This window comes from Antedon bifida, chromosome 4 (assembly GCF_963402885.1).
Source record: "Antedon bifida chromosome 4, ecAntBifi1.1, whole genome shotgun sequence".
Lineage (NCBI taxonomy): Eukaryota > Metazoa > Echinodermata > Crinoidea > Comatulida > Antedonidae > Antedon > Antedon bifida.
Window position 1 is genome coordinate 29,390,482 of NC_136229.1, and position 27,049 is coordinate 29,417,530.

General features: G+C 31.6%; 1 protein-coding gene across 1 annotated transcript; it reads right to left on the minus strand.

Moving 5' to 3' along the window:
- Nucleotides 1-26,851, minus strand: LOC144841079 (uncharacterized). Its single transcript, XM_078697262.1, has 10 exons — nt 26,830-26,851; nt 26,494-26,535; nt 10,412-10,453; nt 9,277-9,434; nt 6,962-7,115; nt 5,558-5,688; nt 4,106-4,706; nt 1,857-2,441; nt 1,062-1,233; nt 1-653 (listed from the first exon to the last, which is right to left on the minus strand). The coding sequence occupies exons 3-10, from the start codon at nt 10,428-10,430 to the stop codon at nt 302-304; spliced, it is 2,172 nt and encodes a 723-aa protein (XP_078553388.1). The 5' UTR covers nt 10,431-10,453; nt 26,494-26,535; nt 26,830-26,851; the 3' UTR covers nt 1-301.
- Between the last annotated feature and the right edge of the window lie 198 nt (nt 26,852-27,049).

Here is a 27,049-nt window from a genome sequence, read left to right on the forward strand (position 1 = left end):
TGCCTCAGCATTTTCAAAGTTCAATGAACTTATTGCAATTTCATTTCTGTCCTTTTTACCGTGGGAATTAATCAGGTTAACATTTAAAATATTGTCACACTTTTGTTGACTATTTCAGATAGCGTGAATTGATATGTCTTCTAACAACTACAGATGAGAGACAAGCATTCATTTTGTACAAAGCAGACCGATTGCTCTCTACACAACTTGAGCACCAGACTTAACCATAAAACGACTTAATTTACAAACTGTGACCATTACTATTATATACTTACAGCCCTATTAACAAGTAAAGTTAGAATCAAATACCTGATGGCTCAGATTTTAACTTTTTTATAGTGTTTTTTAAGGCTTGACGTTTGTTGCAAAACCACACACGAATTACCTCCCGGTCGTACCCAAGTTTTCCCGAAAGTTCCGTCATGTCCTGTCCTGACGGGTGAGTATTCTTCTCAAAGTGAGAGTTGAGGTACTCCAAGGCTTGCGGTGTGAATGATGTTCGACGTTTACGTTTCTTGGTCGATTCACTCCCGATAAAATCGGTCAACTGTGACACCCCATTCTTATGTCTTTCTTCTGCCTCTTCCATCCATCGCTCTAATACTGGTTTAATTTTCTGGGCACTTTTCGGTGTAATGTCCAATTTTTCAAACCTTGTTTCAAATATTAAAATATAAATTAGTTATCACAATAGCAAAGATATTCTGTTACGCCATTACATGAGCCTGTTTGATCAGAAATATCTTGTACTAAAATTAATTCTAAACTACCAAAACTGGAAAATGGTCTCCAAGGAAGCAAGGGACAGAGACGCTCTATTTATTAAAAGGAAATATGGGACCAAACAATGTTTCCTCTTATTAGGGCTGTCCCCTGAATACAGGTGTCCCCTGGATAGGGATGTCCTCTGAATATGGACATTCAAGAGGCTACAGTGAGAATAATAAGATATTCCCCCTTGTTAGTTTCACAGAAAATTTCCCCCTTAATATAAAAGGACCTACTGTTTTTTTTCTTTCAAAAAACGAATAATGTATACTATGGATTCTGATATATTATACCTGCAAATTGCACTTTGGCTGTATGAAGGACCTTCAGTGGCACTTAGTGCTTGTCCTACTTGGGTCTGTGTCAAGCCTAGTGAAAGACGTCTTATCTTAAATTGCTTGGCAAATTCCTTGATGTCCTCTAAGTTAATTCCATCCACTTCTGTAGTATTACCAAGACTACTTACTGTAAGATAATCATTAGCCCAATTGTTACTACATTGTATTATTTGACAGGTAGGACATTTGTATAGCAAAGTTATCTAAATTGTTAACCCTTTTAAAAGCACTGTTTTCAATTTGTATAAAAGGAATAATAAATAATGGAAGCTGATATGATTAATTAGTTATTACAGAGTAAAAACAGTAATTATAAATTATTAGATTGGCATTACTTATTGCACAAGCAAACCTTAAGTGGCAATTTTAAACTGACTTAATGATTAAGCATGTTTTGCACAGTTGAATTGTTGGTATAAATATATGTGTACGTTATTCAATCAATCATACATTTTTCTGGTATTATAATGGTAATCATAATAACGTGTATTTACAGTGATTTTTACCAAAAAAAATTCATTATAAAATATATACAGTGATTATTTACAGTAATGATAATAATAATAATGAATTGTTTATATTGACTATTATTGGAAACAGAAGTTGAATAATAAAATACTGGGCAGAGTATTCCAAACATGTGGACCTGAAATCATTTTTCATACTTATCATTCAATATTTTATATTATAATATATTATTATTTATATGTTTATGATTACTATATACTTAATTAAGTATTTTCTACTGACCTGCTAAATTTCCCAATGGGTTTGATGAAGGAGATGCTACAGACGTTTGGCCAAGTACCCCTTGACTTACTACGGTTCCTTGACTCGTAATTAATTGACCTCCGACCATTTGACCCGCAATAAGTTGACTGCCAACACCAATTTGACTAGGTAGACCATGAACGGAGGAAAGGCTATTATTTAGGCCCGATGGTAGGGATTGGCTAACACCGACTTGGCTGTTTAAACTTGGTAAAATATGGGTTGAAAGTCCTGCGTTCGCTAAAGCTTGACTCGTCAATGTGTGATTTGATGTGACGTGTACAGGAGAATCATGACCTTTGACACCATTAGTTGTAATGGTAGGGGTTGTGATCGAGGTAGTTGTGATGGTGGTCGTTGGTTGGGTCTTTAAAACTGTTGTTACGCTAGGTAAGTTGCTGGTCTTTGTCGGCATTTGTGTATGGATTTCGTTCTTGACAGAGACTGGTAGTGAAGGGAGCCCTCTTGTAGCAACTGCGTAAGAAGTTAGACTCAAAGGAGACGTTGGTGCAGAGGTAACTTGTGATGATTTAGGAGAGGCTATTCGTGCTAATCCAGCCATAGCTGTAGAATCAAAAAGAACAAATAATGTATATTATTTCTATGAGTGCTAATCATCTGAAAAAATGTATTTGTTACTAATACTTCTTTGCCTACATAAAATATCAGTTAAACAGATATTTTTATACATGTGTTTTTTAATCTGCTGATCCTTCCTTAAATATTATCTTTAAAGACCCCCACCCTCCTTTTCCATCTTCCCAAATTTTTAAATGAAAAAACTGCAAGAGGTTTCCTGAAAATTGTTGAAACAATTAAATGAAGTCCCTAATAAACTTTATAAGGCAGTTTCTTATTCTCACTTATCTTATTTTCCGCCAAGATCTCTCATTCAGAGGCACAAACACGGTGATGGGAGGAGGTGAAGGTTAAGTCACATGTCCTTTTACTCTTTGTTCAAAATTAATTTCTATCTTTGTCAGAACATGTTATGATTTCATACTACTTCAATATATATAAAATTGAACTATTTAATATGTTTACTTATGATTTATGCTCACAAATGTTGTTTTTAAAACAGGATATAGCTACAAAATATTACTAATGTTGTTGGTGTTCTTCATATATGATTGTTATTATAGTAGATTCTGTTAGCTCTCTACGGTGATGCACCTTAAATTCTTACAACATTCATGATCCAGTTTGCGCCATTAAAGACTCTAAGTACTACTATTAAATTGGGTCACAAGTTCAGCTTGCATATTAGAAGAATTTACAAACCCATCATCAGTTATCATAGGCCTAGGGATATGAACAGATTAGTGAGCCACTTTTTAACTCAACAAACTACTACTGTTTTAGAATTTTTACTAAACCAATTGTAATACTAATATGTTGTTTAAGTAAACGGATCTCAAAGATTTATCTGTAAATGTGTTAATTGGTTACTGGTTACTAATGTATTTTAGTTCATGACCTAGAAGAACCTTTACTATCATAGGCTATAAATGTGTTCGGCACTAATGTGCATATCCTAAATACTGTACTCTATTATAACGAGTCTAGCTCCCTCTGGAGGTTTTTTACTGGTTAATAGTATATTCACTATAATGACACATCTGTATGCACAGTTGAAACTAATTTAAATGTTTAGGTGTTGACTAGTATTCTATGATATCCCAGGTAATAAACAGACAATTGGAGCTCAACACATATTTAAAATTACACAAGTTAAAAGGTCAAAAAGTAAGGCTGTAAAGTTATGAGGTATTATATATGCAACATTAGTCCAATATCCAAAGTTATAAAGAATGAAATATCTAACAACCAACCATACATACTATGTTTTGTCATTTTCATATTGCTAATCACATTCACATTACCTGATCCAATAGGATTTTCATGTTCAGACAGTATATGGTCTACATGCTAAAGCTTGGTTCTCACTAGGACACAGTGGGGACACAGTACAAGGGTGCAAAACCAACACAAGTAATTTCACCAATGAAAAGCAATGGTTTGGATGAGCCAGTTATATTACTTTAGTTCTACCTATTGCATTGTGTCTACATGGAAACAAATCTTAACTAACATGGGATTTTTACATGTAAACAAAGTTTGATTTTCATTGGACTTGTTCAAGGATTCTGTGTGATTGTGGCAATTGAAAGAGAACCAGTTGACTTGGGTGACAATCAAATACGTTTTGGTTGTTAACTCTTCCTTACCTGGTCCTGTGATCCCTTGCATGCCCACTGAGTTGAATGATGGGGACATGGTTAAGACCTGACCGTTAGCATTCATCAGCATCTGAGTCATCGGGGCTGGCATAGGTAGACCGGTCTGACTGGCCAAGACAGACATAGGAGGTAATGGCGTGTTCGCAGGCAATGTTCCCATCGAGGTGAAGTTTACCATTGATGGTAGCGATGTATGTGATTTAGCTGTAGACGTTGACCTGCTGTGAAGTGAACCAGTTGTGCTAGTGGTAGCATGCGATGCTAGCGCTTGATTTGCCATCACTTGATTGGCTAGTTGAGCTGCGGCTTGAATTTGATTGGCTGCAATCTGACTTGCTGTAATAGGATTGGTCGCTGCTAGTTGACTAGCTTGTCCAGTGAGTGCCTGAAGTCCAGCCAAGTTACTGGTCAGTAGCTGGCCAGCAGATGTTGGAATGAGGAACTGAACACCACCTTGCCCTTGAGCCAGAGTCACTGGGATTGATATAAGTTGCTGCTGACCTGCAGAGTTTGTGATGGGTAAAAGAATCTGTTGTTGACCGGTAGCAGGACTGGACGGAATGGTCAAGAGCTGTTGAGCACTAGCAAACTGTAAGGAAAAGAAAAGGCGTTAACTCAATGTTTTAAACTGTCCTTAGACAAACTTCTAAAGTTTGACTTATAGATCAAAAGATGGAGATAAAAAAATTATCTGAAATATGCACTTTGACAACTTCAACTTTTGTTTTATCACTCCCTGTGTATGGCTATGTTTAAATTATGTGTATATAAATTATAACACAACCTTTACAGTACTAATACGCAACCAATCAAAGCTCATGAAATGTCAGGTTCATGAGAAAAAATAATCGAAAAGCTTAATAGACATACAATAAAATGAAAATCGAAGCTATTGTATTGGAAAGGGTAGCGCCATGTTTTCTCTGCGAAAACATGGAATTTGCGCAAACAATTTCGCTTGGTGGAAGACAGGTTTAATGGTAGGGTCTGTACGTACAAAGCAGGACAATCCAAGTTTCTGTTTTGTGTGGAATATACAGAATGTTTAGATTTTACCAGGTCACATTGATTCAAATCATATCTCAGCATTAGAGAATTTCTCCTTGTAATATTTATATTTTATGCTTCAATCTCAATAAGAATCTCATTTATTAGAATATCTTTAGCATACATCTCTAGAACCTGACTTGCATTCATTAGTGCTGATTGAACTATATACATAAAAACAGAGATGACAGATAACGGATGTAGAGGCGCCAAACTCGACAGAATGATTCATTTTATCTATACCTAGAAAATGCGGTTTGACTCTGAGAATATTAAACAGTATTGTAAATTATAAAACCTTATAGATTACTGTACATGGGATATTTGTATCATGAAATATTACATAGTATAAATAACACTTTATTTTGTAGGCCTAAATGGTTACAAACTAACCTGTGGATTGCTAATCAAGGCCTGGTTTGAGGGAAGGCCTTGTAACGTTGGACTCATCAGTAATTGTTGGCCTGGAATAGAAGTCATTCCGGCTAAGCCGGACGCTAACTGTGTGGTCGGCGTGCCTGGAACTTAAAAAGTACAAATATTGATTAAATGTGTGTATTGGTATCATCGTTTAATTTTTCTATCAGTTTTAACTGTGTCTAGTGATTTACCAAATGTATGTTTACAATGGAATTTTTGTTTTTGTCTTTAATCCAATTTTGTTGTCAATATACGTAGTATAAGTATAAAGAAGTATAAATGTGAACATTTTAAATGTGTTGTAAAATAGAACATTAGGAATATCAATTCAGTCTAGGGCTATATGATTTATAAATAAAAATATAAAGTTGATAAATCATCTTTCCAATTGTAATGTAAAAGTGATATCATATAGAGGTTAATTGTTGCTTTTTTTTATTTGGATAAAGTGATGTCATCAAAAATACAAAGACATCTCTTGAAACATGCTGTAGCAACACATTCTAGATAGCATTAAAATAAAAATCATTAAACCACTGCACAGTATAAAGAAAGAAGCTATTAAGTTGACAATAGACAAAGGTTCAGTTGTAAGCAGGTGGCACACATGCTTACAATAGAAAGCATAATGGAGTGTCATATTTGATCAACTCTCTCCAAGTATTAGGCTTACTACAATTAATTAATTAAGCTGACGAATATACAGTGATTGTAATCAAGGTGTATAATGAGTTTCTGCACTTAAACTCCTGAGCCAATCTTGTTCATCTCTCACTTATCAAAATGGGCCTACATAAAAAATTGAGATTGATTGAGATTTCTGGACACCAGTGCGAAATAAAAACACATTTACAAAGCAACAAATAACATAACAAATACAGTAAATAAAACTAATTTAAAAAAACACTAAAAAGAGGTAAAATGAAAATACAATTGAAACTACATAACAGTTTACGTAAATTAGAACCCTCCTTTTTAGGGATACCCCTATTAAAGGGACACTTTCCCAATGAATTAGAGGCTATATACAACACTACACTAGCTATGCCTTTAGAGGGACATCCCTAGACTTGCCCCAAGTTTGTTTTTTGTTCATGTTAGTCCACCTTTCGATTTTTGTCTGAATACTACAGACTAGTAAAGGGGAAATCGATTGGCAGACCGCAAACATAAGATAAGATTGATGTAGGTTATCATACTGTATTTGGCTATATGGGGCGGGCGGTATGTATTGATTTTGAATCAACCAATGATCAAACGGACGTCATTTTAGTTTAAAAAATAGATCGACTGAAACAACAATTGCTAAAATATAAATTTATAATAATTTATATATCAAATAAGAAAGAAAGGGTATGAAAAGCTAGCCTGCCTTACCTTGGAATGGAAACTTGGTGGGCGTGGATGTAGGGCTTCTGTGTGTGGTTGAAGTTTGAGCCAGATTTTGCATAGCCATCAGTATGTGGTCTGACGCACTCTGTGATTTGGCATTGGCCATGTTAAGTGGGAGAGAAAGTCTAGGAGAAAGTGCCTACAGTACAAGTAGAAATAAAAATAAACTTTAAGTTATAAACAAACATTTAATATACTTCCTGATTCATGACATACAATTGCACTTTGTGTCAAACATTATGTGATAAAAAAATATGTGGACATGATGATGTCATATCACTACCATATTTGGGTATATCACTACCATTAATGGTGCTCTTTTCAAAAACATGGTATCATCTATCAGTGTGCTGATCAAGGCACTATTGCTGCCATAGATCTTCAAAGAGTTTAAATAAATCCAAATTTTATCAGAGTTTCAGTAAAAAACACCAAAGACCATTAAACATACTGTAAACAAGTTATTCTCATTCAGTACTGTAGAGCATCATGACATTTTATGGAACAAAATTATCAGCATTTTAATATGTCATCTGGACAATTCAGTAACACACTATGTTGGCATTTAAACTGATAAAAGAAAGCTTCTGTACCATTGAGCAATAATTTTCTCATTTAAGAACACAATGAATAATTTAATTGATAAGCTTTATTGCACGGATAATAAATTCTATTTAAATGTATTATCTCATAAAAACAAATGTATTAAAATTTATGTGTAATTGAATAAAACATTAATGTTTATAATTGATTTTTATATTTTTTGTTGTTGTTGCTTGAACTTGATTGTTACAATTGCTTTCTTATGTTTAATTTTATCAGCTGTACTGTATACACTTATTGATTGCTTTATACAAATAAACACAAATAAGACACAAATTATGTTTGTTAAATATTTTGTATCTGTGTGTTCATTTGGTTAGCAGTGCAGGTTAGCATTGCAGGTTTCAGTTTTTTAAGGGTCTCTGCTTAAAAGCATATTTCAAGTTCCATAACTTTTTATGACGTTCGTAATGAAGTTATAGAATACAAATTTGACTGATTTCAGGTTGTGGATCTGAAGCACTAGGTTCGAAACCCATCCTCTTCAATGTTTTCTTTTATAATAATTGAGAGAGATAATTTAGAGGGTTTGGTTCAATTATTAGGAAATAAGTTTGCTATCTTATAATTAACATAGAAAATAATTAATTCATGATTTCTGCCTTAGAAAAAAACATTGCAGCCAGGGCAACATAACAAATTTTTTTTGAAAGGTATCAACTAGTTTGTTGTTTTTAAATCTCAGAATACATGCCAATTTTAACTTCAAAAAAACTGTTCTTTAGAATTTAAGAGGCAGTAATTGCTAGAGCTGACTTATTTCATCAAAGTTGTAGCCTATTTACGTCAAAGGAAACAGCATCGTCATTTCAGCATGTTCCATTATGCATCGCACACGTCTACCACTGTATCCTTTCACTATACACATTTCCATTATGACATAGCACACATTCAATGCATAAAAACTCTCTTTACTTGACAATTTAAGTTAAAAATATGCTCAATAATTTACACTGTTTAATGTGTTTTACTTCCGCTCACCTAAATTTTTTAACTGCTTCAGGACGTATTACAAAAACGTGATAATTTACATAATGCGATTAAGTAATTGACGGATACATTATCTTTGATCTTGATACATGTACCTTATAGTTCTTTAGCGGCAGATATTTTGTCTAAGTACATGAATAGAGTTAAAGAATAAATTTGAAATGATGTAAATGTATTGTAATTACAAGTTACAAGTTTGTAATTCCATTTTATCAATTGATTCATCGATGATAAACTTGTGAAAATAGGTCATGTCTCGTGTTATCGTTCTGTACGTCTGATGATCAGAAATGGCTTTAGCAATAATACATGATTTTTTTGAAAGATAAAAAATGATAATGGTAGCTAGGTAATGGTCAACTAGTGTTCAACCACAAATCTGTCTCCTCTGTTTGATGGTAAAAATAGGATGAATAGAGTAATTACACAATGGTTTAAATTGTATATTAGTGTAAAACTGTATATTCCATTATTTATTTATTGTTTATTTTTCGCAATTGAGAACCTTACCGCAAAAATTGTCAACTCGTTAAAATATCGACAATTACGTAGAAAAACAGCCCTCGATTCAAAGTTTCAAAAACTGCATAGGACAAATCAAAGTTCAGCCCTCGGCCACATCTAAATTAGAATCTTGGATCTGCCACTAGGAGTGGAGGTTTGGGATGAGAGAATCTGAGATGTTGCATAAACAATAGGAAACTAACCGGAGTTACTGATGTGCCAGTATTAGCATGATGAACATTGATGGATGGGGTGGTAGCAGTAGCAGCACCTATTTCTGTCGGTGGTGAATGGTGATGATTGGATGACTTTCTGTCCATTTCCTTGTCGTTATCTAGTCCATTAGTATTGCCGCTCCACTCTGCAAAATACAAACAATTTTATTTTGTTAAGAAACATATGGATTTATGTGTGTAGACAGCAGTGGAAAATCTGATAAAAAGTATTATAACACACCTAAGTAGATCCTTGTCATTTGAGTGGAGGATTCATTATTTTGAGTCACATGATTTAAATAAATGTTCTATTGCACTCTTATGTCATTATATGCGCACGAGTATTACAATTTTGTTTCACACAGTAATTAAGCAACCACATCCGCAACAAGAGGCTGTTGTTGACTGATCATGTTCTATCAACCTGTATTGTAATGTCTGTAATTATTCTACTCCATGTCCAAAATTAGGACCTAAAATTGGAGGTCTGCTTTTTGAATAGTTTATGCCTTTGGTCTAGCCTCACGCTAAAAGTTGGTGTGTTGTAAAACATAAAATGAATGTCAATTATTTGTGCAATGGAACAATTAATTTCATTCTGTGAAAGATGAAAATTTGTTATATTTTCACCTCATGAAATTATTAGTACCATCGCATTCATAAACATTCATTATTTGTATTATATACTATAGTCTCAAATTACACTCAGCAAACAACAACAATTATGTGCAAAGACCCTCTATTTACAGCTCAGTAATACTTTTATAACCTAAAAATTGCAGAATCTAGTATAATATAGTAATGTTGCCTTTAATATGAATTATAGATGCTACCCAGAAATTTAATTTCAGCTTCTTGGGGCACACCCTCAGGTACCTGACAATGTTTTGCGTGCACTAATCGCCATATAGTAGTGCAATTTAACCAAACACATCAAAAAATGTTTTAACACTAAAAACCCTACAGTAGAATGCTGATTAAAATTGCTATGCAAACAATACTCTTAATAAATAGTTCAATTTAGTAGCATATCTGAGCTATGAATATTAAATATAGTCAAAATGAGAAAACAAAAAACACATGTAAATGTTTGTTTTTAATTTTGAGGTAGGATACCACTTACCGTATTTGAAGAGGTGCATTTTTAACCAGGTTCTTATATAAACTGTAGGATATGCAAAGAAAATGTTTATGATAAAAAAAGTATAATATAATATTATTAATGTGACACTATAATTCTATGGAATTATTGTATTGTATGAATCATTTGGTGACATAATTAAAAATATGACATAAACATAACATAAAAGGTAACATTCGGAAAAATTTCCGCCAACATACACTATAATAATAATAATTAATCCATATTTTTAACAAGGTGTGCCTTTAGGGAAGAGGGAGGATGGGTGGAGGTTGTAAAGTATGATGTTGACAGGGTTGTGGAATGTTACTACTGTATCTAGCTATCAGACTATTAACACTATTTAATGTTATTACCAGGGCCGCAGCCACCAGTAAAGTTTCAACCTGATCACAGAGGCCTTTGACAACATAGTGACTTGTTGAACAGAGATTGTTCCCTTTTCTTGAGAAAAGGGCATCACTTAATTTCATGTGGCTAAAGTACATCACTGATTGCACAAAGACACCTGGCATTTAGCATCATACATTAAAAGATATATACTAATAGTCCTTCCCACATACTGTACAGGATAAGATTGATATGACATAAACTGAAGCGATTGAGAGTGCAGTTGTTTTAAGATGATAACATAAAGGATTAGGGGCCTGTTTCCGTGTTACTGTACTGTACTGTTACTGTACACAGGGCCTACTGTACAGTAGGCCCTGTGATTGGAAGGCAATCATATTTTACTTTGAATATAAATATTTAGTATTATACTGTACAGTCAGAAGGAAAAAAATCCTCTTACATTTTCTCTTTCAATGCGCAATTAGAATAAATAGAATCAGAATGGCAAAAACCCGCAAAAATTTGTACTGGGAAGGTTTAAAACTACATTTGACATTTGAGTTGGGTGCAGGTGGGGTTTTATATACATACAGTAATTTAATATTCATATATTATATGGAGCCAAAATGTATCATATCGAAAGTAATATAATATTAAAAGCATTGACGATAGCAGGACAGGCAACCAAGACATTCCTAATGTTAAATTTAATCCATGTTGTCGAAATGCAGATTCTTTGAATAAATTGCACATTTACTGTCTGCCGTTAGTAAGATTGATTAATACCAACTGACAATTTACTATCATTTAAATCAAATGTGATAGTACTATATCACCACAAATGTTTAAGCAAATTATACAACGTCAATGCAGTTACAGAAGTGAACAGCGAGAACATGCAACTACCTATGGCGAAAATCAATCAACAAACTTGTTAACGGCCAGAATACATTTTCCAATTGTGAAACCTCAACTACCTGTACCAATTTTCTATCAATTATCAAAAGAATGCTATTTAAAGAAATCAAGAAATAAAAGATGGAATTACAATCTATTTGTAATGCTGTATGAATTGGTCTGTTTCTGCCGCATTTTTTATGTCCACTGCATTTCTACTCCCAAATAACCGTGGGTGGTAATCGACGAAAAATGTTAACATACCCAAAATGCAATGCACTGAGGCGGTCAAACGCTCAAGTAGTTGACTCAAGTTCAATGGCGGTATAAAACGATTGTTATTTTTCATTGCAACAAGAACAATAACTGGTTTAAAATTGGGAGTAACTTATTCACACAGTTATATTTTTGCAGTGGAAACAGGACCTATAATTCTAATTGAGTAGTTTACACACTGTGTATTACTGTATCCAGCAATATGAACCTTCAGATTAAGTGCATGTGGACGCAGTTCATGACCATCATTGATGAGTTGGTTGGGTCAACTACCATAGCATCTAGAAAATGTGATTATCATGAGTGCATTGCATTTTGGGTAATGTTACATCTTTTGAGTTATGTATTTTAAAATATATTTTAATAAAGTTATTGGGCATTATGAAGTAGAAACAGCTTCAAACACAACATAGATTGATTCGTAAACGCAACCAGATACATTTTGTAATTCAGGATAGTGGCCATGAGTGCATAAATCAGGTCGTAATGGCGATGTTATTTATGCAACATGACAGTGTTTTATTTAATATTCACCACACATACAGTACTATAGGATGGTACTACACAATGAGTCTAAACACATTGACCAAATATGGTACTGTACTAGACCTAAGCTACAGTACTGTAGTACAGGTACAGAACTGCTTGGAATGTATATGTTTAATGGAGAATCACCCTGTACTGTTACACACAACTATATGATAATGTTAAAACATTAGAATTGAATTAAGACACAAAATTAAAATCAAATCCTATTTTTTTTTTAATTAAAAAAAACAATTATTTTAACACTAAACAACAGTAGTGACCAAAGTTCCCATATACAGTCATAGTTCTTCCAAATATGTTCATGCTCAGACAATTATTTTTATGTTTCTTTTTCATGATTTCATATGTTGATTTAGAAAATTTGAGTTTCGTATAATTTCACCAACACTATAGAAGAAGACAATTGTTTCTGTGAAGCAATTCAGTTTCATTATTCACGTTAACAATTATTCCATTCAATTACAAATACAAATAAAAAAGACGTAAAAATAAGTTTTCTCTATTTACTGATAGTAAAAACAAATATTTCTTCAAACAATTAAATCACTTCATCAACTTTAATTGTTCATAAATAAATGTTACTGTCTGTAGAATTTTACAGATTTATGTTTTAAATGTTTGTATAACATTCTGTATTTTTTCCACCCACACAGACTTTACAAGTAATTAACATTGTATTCACTGATGCATGAATCTCTGAAAGGAAATCTGTTGCAAATCAACATGCATTAAGTAAACTGCCTTCAAATCGAAGAGAATGCACAACTTCGTTTGATATCAAGAAGTCATGGTGTAATTAGCCTCAGCCCCCATTAGTGCTTTTGTAAAGGCCACATTCATGAATATTGTTCCTACATCAGTCCTCTTTTAGAATGTAACCATGTCCAACATACATCTTTAGTAATTACTTGATTGACAGCATAACCCATCAATGTACCTGTCTGCATTAGTGAACCTGACTGCTAAATGATGTAACAAGATAGGCCCAGCTACTCAAATCACTTTCTGGCCTTTATACACTCCAGACTATTCCATTCTACTATAAGGGGTATAATGTAATTGCATGCGCAAAAGCATTCTATATTTCATTTAGCATATCAAAGTCATTCACAGTAATATAATTCAAAGTGATATATTATGCTGTGCCATCTTATAGTGATTTAAGTCTGTTAATGTGGATGTTTATAAAACAGACAATATTAACTTTCAAGAATTTGATTTGATTTTTTTTTCTCACATACATATCTCATTTTTTATAATTTTCAAAATTGGTCTGGGATCCTTCAAGAATTACAAAAAAAAGTTTCTATTTAAAAAAAACTGAATTCATATTCCTGGGTTTGCAGATTTGTATATAAATGTATTATTTTGTATAATGAAAATTCATTTTTACACAATTGATTTTGTACAGTTCAAATAATTACCTGTATATCATATTTGTCAGTAAAAAGTAAAACAATCACAAAGTTCTATAGCATACTGTATCTTTGTACAGTAATTGTGTTTGATTTAAGAATAATAATTTATTCAAATTTTTAAGTTTTTACAGTACAGTATGTACAGTATTAAGTTATATTCTAATTTAAGCAGCCCTTCTAATGTACCCCACCCCCAATGCAATAATTTATGTCTACCCCTGGATCAGCGCAAAACAGAAATCTCAATAAATCAGCGCTTTTTTTGTTTCTATCATTTCCGGTAAGCCTATTGGATTTAAATTACAAATCGAAAGAATTAGTGTGGATGACAAATTGCAAAGGTATTAAAGTCTGTTGGTGAAAAGTCCAAGCACATTTGAATAAGAAGTTACTAGACGAATCAAGATGAAAGTTCACTACTTCAATCAATCTTCATTCAATCAATCAATTTATTCACCAAATGAAAATAAAATTTATCTTTATGTAACTAGAAACAATGTAATTTAATATTTATTCATTCATATTCTAACATCAGATTAATACATTAATCACAACAAAACATTAATGTAATGAAGTTTAAATGTACGTACGTTTTCTCGACGTCTGGAAAAATTAAGGAGCAGTATTTTTTGCTCTCCTCAAATCGTTCTTAGGGGCACAGAGGAGCGCCAGCACAATTGCACAGTGTGAAAGTAATGGTAAATAGACCTATACTATAACTAGTTGAGCGTTTGACAATTTTTGCTCCTTTAACCGGTGATACTTATTATTTACACATTTTGCGGATTCCAACACGAATTTACTAAGCATTGATATCAATGACCAGCGTTTTACTCACTGCGCAAGCCGTGATTTACAAATGTCAACTATCAGTAGAGACTGAGAGACCAGCAGTGCGGAAGTAATGGTAAATAGACCTACTGTAAAACTAGCTGAAAGTTTGACAATTTTTGCTTCTTTAGTGGAAAAATGAACCCCTTTTACTTGTATACAAATTTCGTATTGGTACAGGATTCGATAAAATTTCATCCTTCATTCTCAGATTTTAAATGCTTTCATAAACATGTTGCATGACCTAAAGGTCAACAGGTCATGAGAACATGGCAGCCTAGCTAATCCTAAACCTTGTTATGCCTATATGGAAAGTCATCTTTCGAGAATTAAAATATTGCAAGTTTTAAAGATAAAGACTTTTCTATGCGGAGTCAATGCAGGTGTCGAGAGCCACATCTCTCTAACAATTCAACCTGGCCACTTTTTCACAGAGGCCTTTGACAACCCAGTGGCTTGAACAGAGATTGTTCCCTTTTCTTGTGACAACCACACCACTTTTTTTCTTGTGGCACATCAACTGCTCTCATCAATATAATAAGTTTTTGTTTATGATTTTTATAAACAATACATTTTTACCTTTTTGTGTAGAATATATACAATATATATGTACTAAAGTACTGTAGGCCATCATTTAAAAAACCTAATGATTGCATTAATGTATACTACAGTAGGCATTATGAGTTTGTATAAGAGATGGCAGTTTCCTGCTTCAATCCCTCAGGAACAATACATTAATATATTAATATTGGTATACATTACCCCTACCTCAACAATGCTAGAATCATTTAATGCAAGTACCAATCCTATCTCCCTCAGGGACAATACAAGCAATTTACTATAATTGCCTACTATATTATACTTCAGGTGAAGTAGCCATTCATATAATGCATGGACCATTTGGTATGGGTAAAACAGAACCTACAGTATACAACAGAAATCACTGAATTAAAAAACAAATTAAGAATATTGATAAATCCCACAATGGGTTTTATGATTAAGACTGGATTAATGCAAAATGGATTTATAATTGTATTGTCTATACAATACAATATATTGATAATCCCCACTTATTTGTTGTCAGCGATAAAGCAGAATTCGGAGCACCTTGAGTTAAGCAAAATTTACTGAAATGTATGTAAATTTGAATAAGTACTGTAATATAATATAAATAAAAAAAATTATATCAGGAAAATATTAATTTCTATAAACTTGAAAATATTATATTGTACCCTTTAACATAGAACACAAAGTTAGGCCTATACTAACTGTTCTTATAAGGCAAAATATGGTGAAATATTGTCAATAAAATAGCTAGAAAGCCCCTCACAAAAAAAAATAAATGAATGAAAAATGAAATTTTCATTTGTTTACACCTCTAAACTTCTCTCACTTTTTATTCCTGTAAAAATTCACCTATGCTACAACACGATTTTATATTTTACAGTTATACTGTATGCTACTCTACAATCAGTTATACTGTATGCTACTCTACAATAGATGAAATTTTTGTATTAAAAACAATTATTTTTAATATTATTGTCTCAGTTTATACTTATAGTATTTATCATGATTCAGTATTCATAAATATCACATGAATATATCAATCTTCAACCAGCTGTCAAAAAATTAATATTCATCTATGTATTGATCATAATAAATACGAATTTTTTCAGGCTTTTGCAAACATATTTTGTAGAAATTCCTCTTTAAATTTATTCAATTTGTACGCACAGATATTACCATAATCTATTTTGTAATATTAAAAGTGATAATGATGATTACTAAAACGCATTACGGTCATTTAAACCAAGTTGATTTATTCACCATAATTAATTTTTGTTTTATTTTGAAACAACTTGAGGGTTTTATAAAAAAAATAATACATTCTCCCCATATAGATAATGGAAGATTCCTCATCAAAAAACTAATTTAGTGAGGCTTGTAGGCTGTGTGTGCAATAGCTATTACCTTTGGTAACTACCAATGAGATGACCTTTCTTAACTCACTCTCTGATTACTTATCAGAGGAACCTGAGATGCTGAATAATTCATCTGCTTATTGCATTTCAAATTATTACTTATGTATGAAAAGCATGCAAGACCAAAACATCAAGTAATTTCACTGATACTATGACTTTTGACATAGATTTTTCATCAGTTCAAGTCAATTGTGTGCATCTGTACTACACTACCGGAACTACTTTTCTCATTTAAAAATCAAATTTCATTGAAAAGAGCATTATTGATGTGAGATGAATGTTGAACTTGAAAAATAAATGCAAAAAAATAATATTTTTTTAAATAAATAAAATGAAAATTCATGAAACATTTTTAGTTATTGTCATCTTTTAATTTTACAATTTCAGCTCTTATTACTAAAATGACATTTGGTATTAACTTTTGACAGTACCCTTGTTGATAGACTAGTAGAATTATAGTAGCAATGAGATTCAGTGACAAACGAATATAAAATCCAGAAAATAAAAACCAACATACTTCAAATAAAAATTGTAAGGTACACTATATGTAAGTATAAAACTGTACATTAAAACAATGGGTACCATCAGTGCAAACACATTTTCTATACTGTAGGCCTATATTCATTTTATTGTTTGAATAAACAGTTTTAATTGAAAACAATAGCAGTCTACCATTAGTATTAAAACAAAATGAAAGCTTCATTGTATTCATTGTTTTTGAAAAAAAAATGATGTACAGTATATATACAGTATAGTACAGTTTGATATACAGTAGTAAAATATTGTAAGATACAGTAAAATAATCGTACTTATTTTTCATATTTGAAAACTATGCACTATACAATATACTACTACTGTACAAAACAGCAATTACTGTACAATACATTGAATATTAGTGAAAAAAGTCAATGTGAACACACATTTGATGTATGCACTAGTGCACAGTTAATTCACACACAAAAAAAGCATGCTTTTTTGCAATTAGAAAACTGAATAGAAATGTTGTAAGCTACTTTATTTTCATAAATCACTTTTGATTTGAAATTGGTAGAGGAGAACAAATGAGTTGTTTTAGATTCAACAAGGTTAAATTACAATGGCAATTAGTGCCAATTTAGTTTTTTTTTTATGACTTTGATTAGTATCTATTAAGGTTTTTAGTTATTCCCAACTAGATTTATAAATGAAAATTTGGGAGATTTTAAATCCATAAAATGCATACTGTATATATCCTGATTTGCATTGTGGAAAATGTGTCGCCAATGTATTTTTGTCTTATACAGTAAATGGGCCTACTGTACGTACAGGTAGTAGTAAAGCCTAAAGGCCAATTTACACAGATGAGCGGTTACGGTAAGGGTAAGCAGAAAACGGAAAAATATAATAATTATGTAATTTCTTATGACCATTTAAACAGAACGCGATTTCGGCACGCTGTGTAAATGGGACAAAATATGTGGTTTTGCGCTTACCATTACTGCTTCCACTTGTCTGTGGAAATTGGCCTTAATGGTAATTACTATGCACTATTAATTTTTTTTTAAAACATTTTTTTCATCCAAATTGGGAGAAATTGCGGTATTAATAGCAAGAGACCGGAGGATCACACAAAATATCTAAACTCCTCTGCTGTAATCAGAAGACTTGGGTGATCATGAGAGCAAAGTAGGAGTCACTGCCACTGTAAGCAAAATCAGAATTCTGAAGGCAAAAGCTTGTCTAATGGTTGCCTGTCTGTAGGAAGTACAGTGTAGAAGGTTCCAAGTTTGAATCCAGGAGTTGTTGAGGCATTGTTTACTCTCAGATTCACAACCCTCATATTTATAATAAATGGTTTTTTTTCGGCAATATTGATGGGTGGTTTGAATTTTGCTGTCCTTATAAATAATAATTCAAACGAATATTTTATCAACAAGTAAAATTGATTATTTTTGTTTTGAACTGATCGCGATTAATCTTTTCTTGTTTTTGTTTTAATAAACTTACTGGAACATCTGGAACTTAGATTAGGCTTGTAAATTAAACTTGACTGAATTTTAGTACTGTAATAATCACAAACACATATCATTTTACACACAGTAGAGATGCACCTACAATATGTACAGTAAATAATTATATAACTATCTACAAAATAATAATTAAATATATATAATAAAAATTACTTCTGTCTATAATTATTAAATTATTCACCTTTTTCTTCTTTTTTTTCATTCTACAGTCTATTTATTTTTCTGGAAAATGCTTTAAATTATTGAAGATAATCTACAACATAAAAAAACAACCTCGGAATTCAGGAATAACAATAAGAAAGTATTCAGAATTAAAGGGCCTAAAAAAACTGCTGATGGGGGAAATAATATAGTCTACAGTAGGTGAATTGAAATAAAATATTGTTGCTTCAGTTTGATCGGACTTGTGGCCTAAAGTGTTTGCCATACAGTGCAAATTACTATCAACTCCCACCACTCATCAGTGCATGTTGAATGGGTAAAATTGACAACAAACAAGAGGCTCATTCATTGGCTACACTTCACTTGCTACTCATGTAATTGTCTATACTGAAGATTAAGCACCTGTCACTACTGTACTGTTGATGAATTTTTATAACGAAATCTACAACTTCCTATTTCAAAACTTATTATCAATAAAAGACAACATTCATTATACCGAGTTTTTTGCCTATAATATATTTGTGTACAGTATTTTAGGACTGTGTTTAAATATGGAACAGCAAACGAAATCTACAACTTCCTATTTCAAAACTTATTATCAATAAAAAACAACATTCATTATACCGAGTTTTTTGCCTATAATATATTCGTGTACAGTATTTTAGGACTGTGTTTTTAAATATGGAACAGCAAATGAAATTGTTGTATAAACCTCCAAAAACAGTATTTTTGAATTAATGAAAAACTTGGGAAAAGGGGAAAATAATGTTCACCCACAATCTGCAAAAAGCGAGCCTGATGGTACTAAATCACTGTTACTAATATTACATGTTGAACAATAATTACGCTACCTAATTCAAACAAGAAATGCTATGTTATTTAAACAGCAGAAGCTCTTGTTTTGCCAAGAAACACATTATTGGTTATAATTACTAGAGTAATCAACAGAGTTCTTCTTTAAGCTGTGTTTACACACACTAGAAGATATAAAACCATTCTATGCACGCTTGAAGCTGATCCGAATAATTTCCGAGTTTACATCTTCTCATGTGATCCCCTAACTCTGATGTGCCACTGATATAACTCTTTCAGAGACACAAGTGATGTAATTTTAACTCATACCATATAGGTTTCATAATGTAACATTCCGTCAAGTGATCCCCATTGGGCAGTGCCGTATAGCCACAAGAATGAAATTGGTGCTGTTTTTCGCAAAAAGAGGGAATAATCAAAGGCTTCTGGCAAAAAGTGGTCAGGTTGAAACCATGTACCAACCATACTGATGGCTACAGTATTGCCCTGTGGGGTTATTTCAGATGTTTTTTTCTTGTAACAATGTAAACATCAGTTAATGATCCAGTTCGATTCATATTTTTCTCCTACAGTAGCCTGTCTTAGGAGATGAAATATATGGAAGGCAATCGCCGCCAAAAATACAAAAGTAAAACAAACAACGTACTTTCACAAACAAACAACGTACTTTCACAAACGAACAACCTCCTTTCACAAACGAACGATCTAAATTAAAACAAAGAACGTACTTTCACAAACGAACAACCTTCTTTCACAAACGAACGAACTAATGTAAAACAAACAACGTACTTTAAAAAACGAACAACCTACTTTTACGCGAACAACGTATTTTTTACAAACGGACAACGTACATTGATAAACGAACAACCTGCTTTACCAAACGATGTAGATTGCCGAATGAACTAAGGACTCGTCCATTTTTTAAGTGGGTAATTGCAAAAGTTCCGGTAAGAGGATATGCCTCTCAAAGGGAGCAGCCTGTATCTTGCGCGCGTAAGCAAAACTGACAAATGGAGGAAAAGTGACACTTATGAAAACGTTTTCTGGAAGATGTTGAATTCTAGATACGAATTCATGTAAAAATGTTGCGTATCGGATGTTGTGACATCATTTTATAGCCAGTTGAATTATAAAAGTCGTATTTTTATCTTTTGCGTCATAGTTCAGTTAAAATAGCGCGCATCTATATTCTACGCATCCAAATTCTTCAATTCTACACGTTAATATGTTGTTGCTCAGATAAATTCCTTCCAAAAATCTTCGTGTTAATTTTGATGACGTCATCATGATAAAAATTGAAATAAAAGGGAGGTCCCATAATTTTACCTTTGCTACACTGTATGTAGTTATATAGTGTATACTCTATATTCTTAGACACAAAATAGAGAGCTCACTATTAACAACATTTTATTTTCCTCAGGTCATGTGGTGTTTTTATACCCGACTTAAAAAATGGACGAGTCCTTAGTTCATTCGGCAATCTACATCGTTTGGTAAAGCAGGTTGTTCGTTTATCAATGTACGTTCCGTTTGTAAAAAAAATACGTTGTTCGCGTAAAAGTACGTTGTTCGTTTTTTAAAGTACGTTGTTTATTTTGCATTAGTTCGTTCGTTTGTGAAAGTAGATTGTTCGTTTGTGAAAGAAGGTTGTTCGTTTGTGAAAGAAGGTTGTTCGTTTGTGAAAGTACGTTCTTTGTTTTACTTTTGTATTTTTGGCGGCGATTGCCTTCCATAGAAATACAGTATACTGTACTCAACCAATATTATTGATTTGATATCAGCAATGAAATTAAAATTTAAACCTTACAACTGTAAAGACATTAGTATATAGTAGAAGTCAAACTTGCCCAAGGAACTATACTGAACAATCGATATTTTAAAATGTAAATCAGAATTTTCATTGATCAATACAGTACTGTAGTTTAAAACTACATGGAGTAGATCCTACAACCGAAAGTATATACCATCTTTAATATAACCTCAAGGTATATGTAGATGGAAGATAGAATCAGTAGCCAAAGATTGGGTACAGTCTGGACTCGATATACTATACTGTACTTTGTTGCTACATATATTATTTATAACCTTGTATCCATATTTGAATGCTGGAAATTCATTCTGTTAAATATGTTGTGTGGAGAAACAATTGTATTGCATTATAAATGATTTTCTTAAAGTTGAAAATGTTTACAGTTAAAAAGTAGAATTTAAATCAAGTAGATGACCTGCCTGTATTAAAATATAAATAAATAAAATAAGTAAAATATAGTACATTAAGAAAAAAAACCCCAAAACTCCCTCCTCTGAATGTACAGTACTTTTTTTGGCCTTATAGTGTTCACAGTAAATTTTATATTCACCCATTCAACTTTATTTTTGTATTCTGGATGATTATATCTAAGTTATTCTTCGTGTTACCTAAAGAGATGTACTGTGGATAGGTCAAAGGTCAATCGACAGACAAATTACTGTCAAATCAAAGTCAAAGTTTTTATGTACTAACTGCAGTACACAGGATGTATCATAATAAATCAACGTACTTGTCAAAGTTCAATAAATAGATGGTTGGATTTTTTATTTATTTTAGAATTAAATTCTTATGCATTTGAAACGATACTTTGTACAGTATAAAGAAGGGAATATTGATTTTAAAAAAGAAAGTTTTTGATTTCTAATAAATTACGCATACAGGAGACATATTTTAATCATCATCAATTTGCTTTTTAGCTAAATATCAATTTCTTACATACAATTTTAATCTCCTGATATTGAATTTTAAACAGTTATTTAAAATATATATGGTGAAATGTATCTAAATAACCAGTTTTTCTTATACTGTAATTTTTATATTACCGTTATATAAATTTGTATGACAAGTAAACTTTGCTTCTGCATACTTTAGTTACCAACCGTCTCGCATTGAGCAGGACAGTCCCACATTTTAAAGTTGTTTTAATTGAAACAGGCCAATTTTAATTTTAACTTTTTAATCAGACAGATTGACTTCTTTTATAACTTTGGAAGCCTTCCAAAAAAACCAAAACTTATCATATCTAATCCTAACTGTGGAATCTGTCACTTTATTATTAAAAATTAATTTTTTCACACACAAATAGCACCAAACTTATTATATAACAACTTGTAGAGTAGTCTGGTCTTGTATCAATCAGTAAGTGGTTTGGAAGAGGTTTGTGCAAAGTTTTAAGAGGTTTCACCAAAGTTATAGGAGGTTTGCGCGATTTGTGCAGTTTAGCAATACCTTCTGTTTCCATTTTTTACTAAGCAAACATCCTTTATACTGTAGTTGATAAAAATCACAATATCATTTTCATGACTGATTCTTTATTTACTGTATATTTGATTTCTAAGATTGTTAATGCATTATGTACATGTTAGGATAAAGTTCATAGTAATTTAAGCTAAACATTATGTCGCCTCTAGTTAATATAGTAAGATATTGGATAGGTACAGATGTATGTGTTGAGTTCTAATGCATATATTTTACTGAAGATTCTTTCCTAATAATATACTCTACAGTAAAATCCCAAAAATAAATTTGAATTACAGTATATATGCCTGTTTATCAACCTAATAAATACAGTAATACTGTATGTAGTAATATTAGGTTTGCGGTATTACCATGTTTTCCCAAAAGGAAATAAAGTATGATTGAGAATGTCTTGAAGTTTTGATTAAGTTATGGAGAAGGGCAATTCTATGCAGACTGGACATGACACTAACAAAGTCATTCTATCTTGAACATTTGGTGTTTAATTTAATATTAAATTCTATATTTTGAAGATCTAAAGTCAGATTTTGAAATTTCAAAAAATAAATTTAATAAATATATAATTTTTTCATATATTTTTATCATACTGATGATATACTGTATATCGACAGTTTAAAATCACTAAGAAAAAAACAGAAAGATCCGCAAATTGTGATATATCTTGTTCAATTTGGTCAGAAATGGATTACTGCTGTACAAGTACTGTTCATGGTGTACTGTACCACAAACCTAAACTTTACTACTGTTTATTTGTCATGTAAACGTTTAAACAAAAGAAATTTTGGATTTTAAAGACTTATGCAGTAGACAGATTATATTCAGAAGAAAGATACTGATTTGTCTGCAAACTGCAAGAGAAACATTTTTTGTTTCTCATTTTATTCAATATCACAACCAATGCTTGTTTTTACCACTACTGTAGCCTGGAGCTTAGTCCCCCTAGTATCTGTAACGCAAGGACATAATGTGTAGTAGACACAAGGACATAATGTGTAGTAGACACAAGGACATAATGTGTAGTAGACACAAGGACATAATGTGTAGTAGACACAAGGACATAATGTGTAGTAGACACAAGGACATAATGTGTAGTAGACACAAGGTAATTTGACAAATGACACAAACATTTGCAGGAACTGATACTCATGATTGGTCAATTTACTGAGTTTGTGTTTCTTTATTCAGTACCAATGAATATTTGGAAAAAAATGTTATCAGGGGCAAATCAGAAGAGGTACAAGCTCCTCCTTATGACAACTAAAATAAAATTACTATTTTTGATAGAATATTTTAATGTTATATGTATATAATGCTTCCACATTAACAACAATTCTGGATCTACTCCGGTTCATATTTAAATACTGTACCTGTCGAGTACATATTTATTTTGGAGAACATTTCTAGTCATCTTTCTCAAACCATCAGTATAAAGTTTTAACATACAGTAATATCACAATAAAACTATTTTCTCAATGACATCACAAAGTTCTCCACTCGCGTTATTTTTGCTACTGTACACACCATCTAATGCTTTTGTTTCAACTACCCGTTAACTTGGGATGGTAGACGAAACAGTTTGTATTTTTAAGTACAAAAACTTAATTAAGGCCAAATCAAACAAATATACTGTAGTTGTTAGGTGTATCAACATCGGAATCAATTTCAGGGGAGGGAGGGCAGTGTTTTTAAAAAAAATATTTTGAATTTTTTTTTTTTTTAACAATATATTTTTTTGCCTAATTATATCAATTTATGGACAATCAGCCATTAAAATTAGAATCAACAAAATAATCAAAATATAAATATGTTTTACAAATTAATTATCAACATCGGAATCAATTTCAGGGAGGGAGGGGAGTGTTTTAAAAAAAATATATATTTTTTTTTAAACAGGATATATTTTGTCTAATTATATCAATTTATGGACAATCAGCCATTAAAATTAGAATCAACAAAATAATTAAAATATATAATCTGTTTTACAAATTACATTGCTAGACAGGTTCTGGTAAAATCATGATTTATTTTTTGCTCAATTATTGTATTCATGAAATATATCAGAGTCAAAAATCAGATTCATTAGTTTTCTTTAAGATGCAAAGTAGAAAAAGCTGAACACAGCAACCTGAAGAAAGATTAATAGCAAAGGTTTTAAATTGTATTATACAAACTACACTCACAGTTCAACAAATGGATTCGCTAAATACTTTACAATCTCAAACTAATCTAAAATGTAAGCTTCTTTTTAACTAAGTCCAATAATTTCATCTACATTGGATACTAAGCTTTAAAGTAAGCCAATTAATTCTGAAACACAAAATGCTGTAAATGTATTTTTTTTCTTTCTGAAATTACAGTAACTTGAATGAATGTAACATTTCCAAGGACAGAAAATTAAGATTGAAAATGAGAAATGTTGTGTCCATACAAAAGAAAGCATTACTGTAGTTTCTTCAGTGCAATTTATCTTTGTTCATTATTTATTCCAAAAGAAAAAAAAATTGAAACTTTTATACACAAATATATTGAAAATTCCTGTTAAAATGTAATATATTTGTTAAATATACAGTAGATCTTCAAAAAAAACAAAATTATAAATAAAACTATGAAAATCTATTATTTGTATTTTTATATTAAATTTGAAAGAAAAAAAAATATTGATTACCTACTGTAGTTTAATTGTATATGGAAGTACAGTATAAGTTTAAATCATATCAATAGTAAAATCAATTACATTTGGCCACTGTTCTTTTTATAGTAAATTCAATTATGAATTAAATAAAATAAAAATATAATATTCCACTCACACAAACATTGAATCATTGAAAAATTTGTGATTTCTTGCAAGAAAAAAAAAACTATAAATGTGCTATTTATATTATAAAGTTCAATAAAATTCATAATATGCAATACAATTTGCAGTTTTGTATGACTATAGAGTTTTTTAACATAAATGAAAATATAAAATTTTAACATTAATATTAAATCATTTGATTAAATCATTTATTAATGTATTTCAGTCAATTAACATAGTAAATTAATATGGTCCGGCAGATGTTAATGAGTTGGAATAGGAAATGGCCTATCAATTATCAACAAAGAGGCTTTGACAGCCAAACCCCACAGAGAGAGCTTACAATACAAGCCAACATTTGTCTACTAAAAGTCTACAAGAACAAAAAATCACATTCACAAATCCTACTCAATTTTATCATATTGTAAGCATCCATAAATGTAAGCATCTACTTTAATATTATATTAAATTTTCTAATAAATAAATAAATGAAAATAACAATTTAAAATCCAAAACGATGTGTCTATGAGATGGGAAGGCCCCTGTAGCTAAATAGGGATCTGTCAGAAGAAGCCACAACAGATGCCGCGCAGTGTGCTACCAAGCGAACGGCGATAGTATTACAAATGCGGAATTAAAAATAAATACACATGTGTTTATAAATTATGATAATAATAAACAGAGAGAGTAAACAATTAATTGTATACGTACTTACTAATTCGTCAGGAAAATGAAGAACAACGTTATCAACATCTGATCAAATGTAAAAGAAAGACAGTAACCAAGACACCGTGGAAATTTACTTGTGAGATGGCGATTTCGATAATAAGTCAGAATTCTTCTTGGTTGAAGAAAGGCGATCGCACAAAGCCTTAGCCAGGCCTACTGCTTTTCATAAATACGACCACAATAGACCGCACGTGCCACTTTCAATAAATTATGATAATTACAAAACCTACCAATACAAACGTAAGATTTCTCTTACGATATCTAAAAATACTGGTAAATGTGGCCAAAATATGAAAAAGATAATAAATTTCTACTTACACAATAAATAAACCTTTGCGAATATTTCGTGATATTCTAACAAAAACCCAATCTCTACCAGATCTCTTTATTCAAATTAGATTAAATTACCAGGGGCTGATAACTCTGTTGATGTTCCATCGTATTTCTCCTGGGGCCAAGATAAAATAGGTCAATCAAAATTAAACATATCCCACGTAATATTAAGATTTATTTATTTTATATGAGAGTTAGAATGAAA

Excerpts from the sequence above, each read along its gene's own strand:
- LOC144841079 (XM_078697262.1), bottom strand. Across the intron at positions 4,707-5,557 it reads CCTTGATTAGCAATCCACAG|TTTGCTAGTGCTCAACAGCT; the intron begins GTTAGTTTGTAA and ends TTTTCCTTACAG. Across the intron at positions 1,234-1,856 it reads CCCATTGGGAAATTTAGCAG|TAAGTAGTCTTGGTAATACT; the intron begins GTCAGTAGAAAA and ends ATTATCTTACAG.